This window comes from Lactuca serriola, chromosome 5, assembly GCF_051521515.1.
Source record: "Lactuca serriola cultivar US96UC23 chromosome 5, Lser_US96UC23_V15, whole genome shotgun sequence".
Lineage (NCBI taxonomy): Eukaryota > Viridiplantae > Streptophyta > Magnoliopsida > Asterales > Asteraceae > Lactuca > Lactuca serriola.
The window spans coordinates 131,214,942-131,218,051 of record NC_136412.1 but is presented as its reverse complement, the minus strand read 5'-3'; the positions used below and the strand labels follow the sequence as shown (position 1 = coordinate 131,218,051).

Below are 3,110 nucleotides of genomic sequence, written 5' to 3'. Positions count from 1 at the left end.
ACAAGTGGTTTCCAAAGGAAAACTATCATCTCTAGCTACCAATATTGCATCAACCGGAGAAGACACTGCCAAAAACATGATGGCTTTGGATTCCATTGAAGGGTATGCTTCATTGATAGAAAACATCCTTCACCTTCCCTCGGAAGTTGCATCTCCAAGGGAAATATCGGAAATTCCCTCCGATATCAAAACAAAGTGGCAATGGCATCTTTTTGAAGCTATTGAAGATCGTGAATACGTAAATAGAACTTTGAGGATTCATAATTTGTTAGACAAAGTCGAAGGTCAACGGAACCGTGCTCCAAGGGTAATTTCGGAAATTCCAACAAATGATTCCTTTACATACGATTTATGGGAAGAAGAAAAAAGAGACCAGATAATGAAAGCTAGAAGGGCAAGAGAAGACGATGAGGTAACGGGATGAAAATTGAAAAAAATCTCTTTTTCCTTATTTTGATTGATGTGAATTTACTTATTTGGCCTTTGTTATGTAGGTGAGAGATAAAAGTGAGCAACCAAGGAGGACATGGGAGGAAGTGTACAAAAATGCGAAAAAAGCTGATAGAAATAAGAATGATTTGCATGAGAGGGATGATGGGGAGCTTGAAAGAACAGGTCAACCGTTGTGCATCTATGAACCTTACTTTGGTCAAGGATCTTGGTCTTTTCTCCACACTAATTCTCTTTATCGGGGGATTAGACTCGTAAGTAGTTTCTGACTTTTTTGACTTTTTCATTATGCATCTATGAAAACCCTTTTGGCTTTTTTGTCGATGTGTTTTTCATCAAAATTTTTTGGTCAAGTACAAAAGACCAAGATTTTCATTTCTGCACTTATATTAGTGTCAAATTCTGACTTTTGGAAACCATTTTTGGTCAAGGCATTGGCTTTTTGGAGTCAAACTTTGACTTTCTGGTCAATTCTTGATTTTTTAGTACAAAAAACAAGATTGCCACTTTTGAAACACCCTTTATTCATAAACGAACCAGGATCTAGTAATTTTAACCTTACATTCATTAGGGTCGAACTTTGATTTTTAGTAGAAAAAACCAAGATTGCCATTTTTGAAATACCTTTTATTTATTCACATAAAAACCATGATGAAGTAAGTAAATACATAAACATTTATGATTTATGAATTGATAATGATGGTAAATGTTGTAGTCAACAAAAAGTGGAAGACCAAGAAGAGATGACATTGATGCAGCTTCTCGTCTCCCTCTTCTTGAAAGTAAACTTATATTTAACGATTATATTTTGTAAAATGCAAGAATCTTTTTGGGAATTTCAGGCAGGGGAGTGCTTAAAAAGAGAAAAGGACAGAGTGTCTCATTATCTTCATTCCAACAGCGAGCCAAAGCTTCTTGAGGTTTGTTTTATCATTTTTTATTTTAAAATTTTGGGAAAGGAAGTTATTTATTACTCAAATACAGGACCATGATTTGATCTTGTTCTTGTTCTGATCTTCAGTCTTCCTATAGTTTCTTCATTATTAATTTTTCTGGAATCTTTTCTAGGTAGTCTTTGGTAATAGAACCATAGATGTGGTGGTGGTGGTGGTTATCGTGGTGGTGCCCCAGTCAACCAAATCCAAACCTTAATTTAGCTGCTGCTAGGCTTACCCCTGGGTAAATGAGAGTCAAAAAGACATTTTTGCCCCTCTTTGTTATTGTGACTCTGATTTTTTTTGGTGTAATTAGTGGTATTGGTGGAGCTGAAGGACCTGATCGTATATTTGTTGGGGGTTTACCGTATTACTTTACTGAGGTACAGATAAGAGAGCTGCTAGAATCCTTTGGGGATATAGTTTTATAATTTTATGATTTTTTTTTTAAATATTTTTACAAAATGAAAGTTTAAGGAATTTTATTGATTCAGACCGCTGCGTGGGTTTGATCTTGTGAAGGATATAGATACTGGAAACTCTAAAGGATATGGTTTATGTGTCTATGAGGTAATTATCACCCTTTTTGTCTTTAAATTAAACAATATGAATCTGTAAATATTCTCAGTTTTTAAACATTTTTGCACCTTGTCCTAAGTTAATTTAAAAAAAGGGCGTTACTGTCAGTTATTCTTTCTTCCAATAAATATAAAATATTTGGGAGTTATTTTCAGGATCAAGCAGCCACAGACGTTGCCTGTGCTGCACTTAATGGCTTAAAAAAAGGGCGTTATTGTCAGTTATTCTTTCTTCCAATAAATATAAAATATTTGGGAGTTATTAAACAAATCTTTTTCGAAGGGTAAAAAGGTCATTTATCTTTCCATTTGTATTCCTTTCTTCTTACTCTTCCCTCTCAAGCATGTCTTAGTCGTTGGTTGCCTATTTAGACATTATATATGACAATGCGTATTATTGGTTAGGTGTCTGAGCTGGAATCTCAAATCGAGGTTGGATAATGATGAATTGAGCCCTGAACAAGTCAATGATGTTAAGGACTTCATTGGTGACTATGTGGAACGAAATTAGGTCATCATATACTTTTTTCCTTTTCACATTTTCTCAATAGTTTCTTTGAGGTTCTCTCCATTATACCACCTTGTCAAATTCAGGATAAAAGAATCTTGTGGTTTTCACTTTTCACAAAGCATCTAACAGTAAAACCACCACAAACCATTTCGTCTGCAGGAGGATTTTGATGAGTTTGAGGATGTTGATATGTTATATATACAACACCTTATCATTAGACAAAGTAGAAGCTCTAGAAGATCTTGTTATCATGCAACCCTTGGTCATGTGTTTGTATATCATTGGTCATGTGTTTGGGTGAAGGTCTGGATGGTGGTCTGAATGGTGCATGTCTCAAAGTGTGTATTCCAATATCAAGTTAATCTACTCGTATTATTCTTTGTATGACATTATAACTTATGCAATTTATTTTTTGAGTATGAAATTTTATTTTATATTATGCAATGGATTGTATTTTTTGTATATGGTATTTTATTTCTATTATAAGAAATTAAATGCAAATTTAATTTAAAAATCAATAAATCTATAAATTTTTTTTTAAACATTTAAATTTACGATACGCAAAAATGTGTGTCATCTTTATTTATGACACGACCTTTCTTGAGAGGGGCTTTCTTGATACGCATTGTGTGTCAT

At 33.8% G+C, this 3,110-nt stretch overlaps 1 protein-coding gene across 1 annotated transcript; it reads left to right on the top strand.

Moving 5' to 3' along the window:
- Nucleotides 1-350: 350 nt before the first annotated feature.
- On the top strand, nt 351-1,276 carry LOC145051233 (uncharacterized). Its single transcript, XM_078999332.1, has 3 exons — nt 351-412; nt 495-704; nt 1,166-1,276. Exons 1-3 carry the CDS (start codon nt 380-382, stop codon nt 1,262-1,264), a joined length of 342 nt encoding a protein of 113 aa, XP_078855458.1. The 5' UTR covers nt 351-379; the 3' UTR covers nt 1,265-1,276.
- Nucleotides 1,277-3,110: the final 1,834 nt, after the last annotated feature.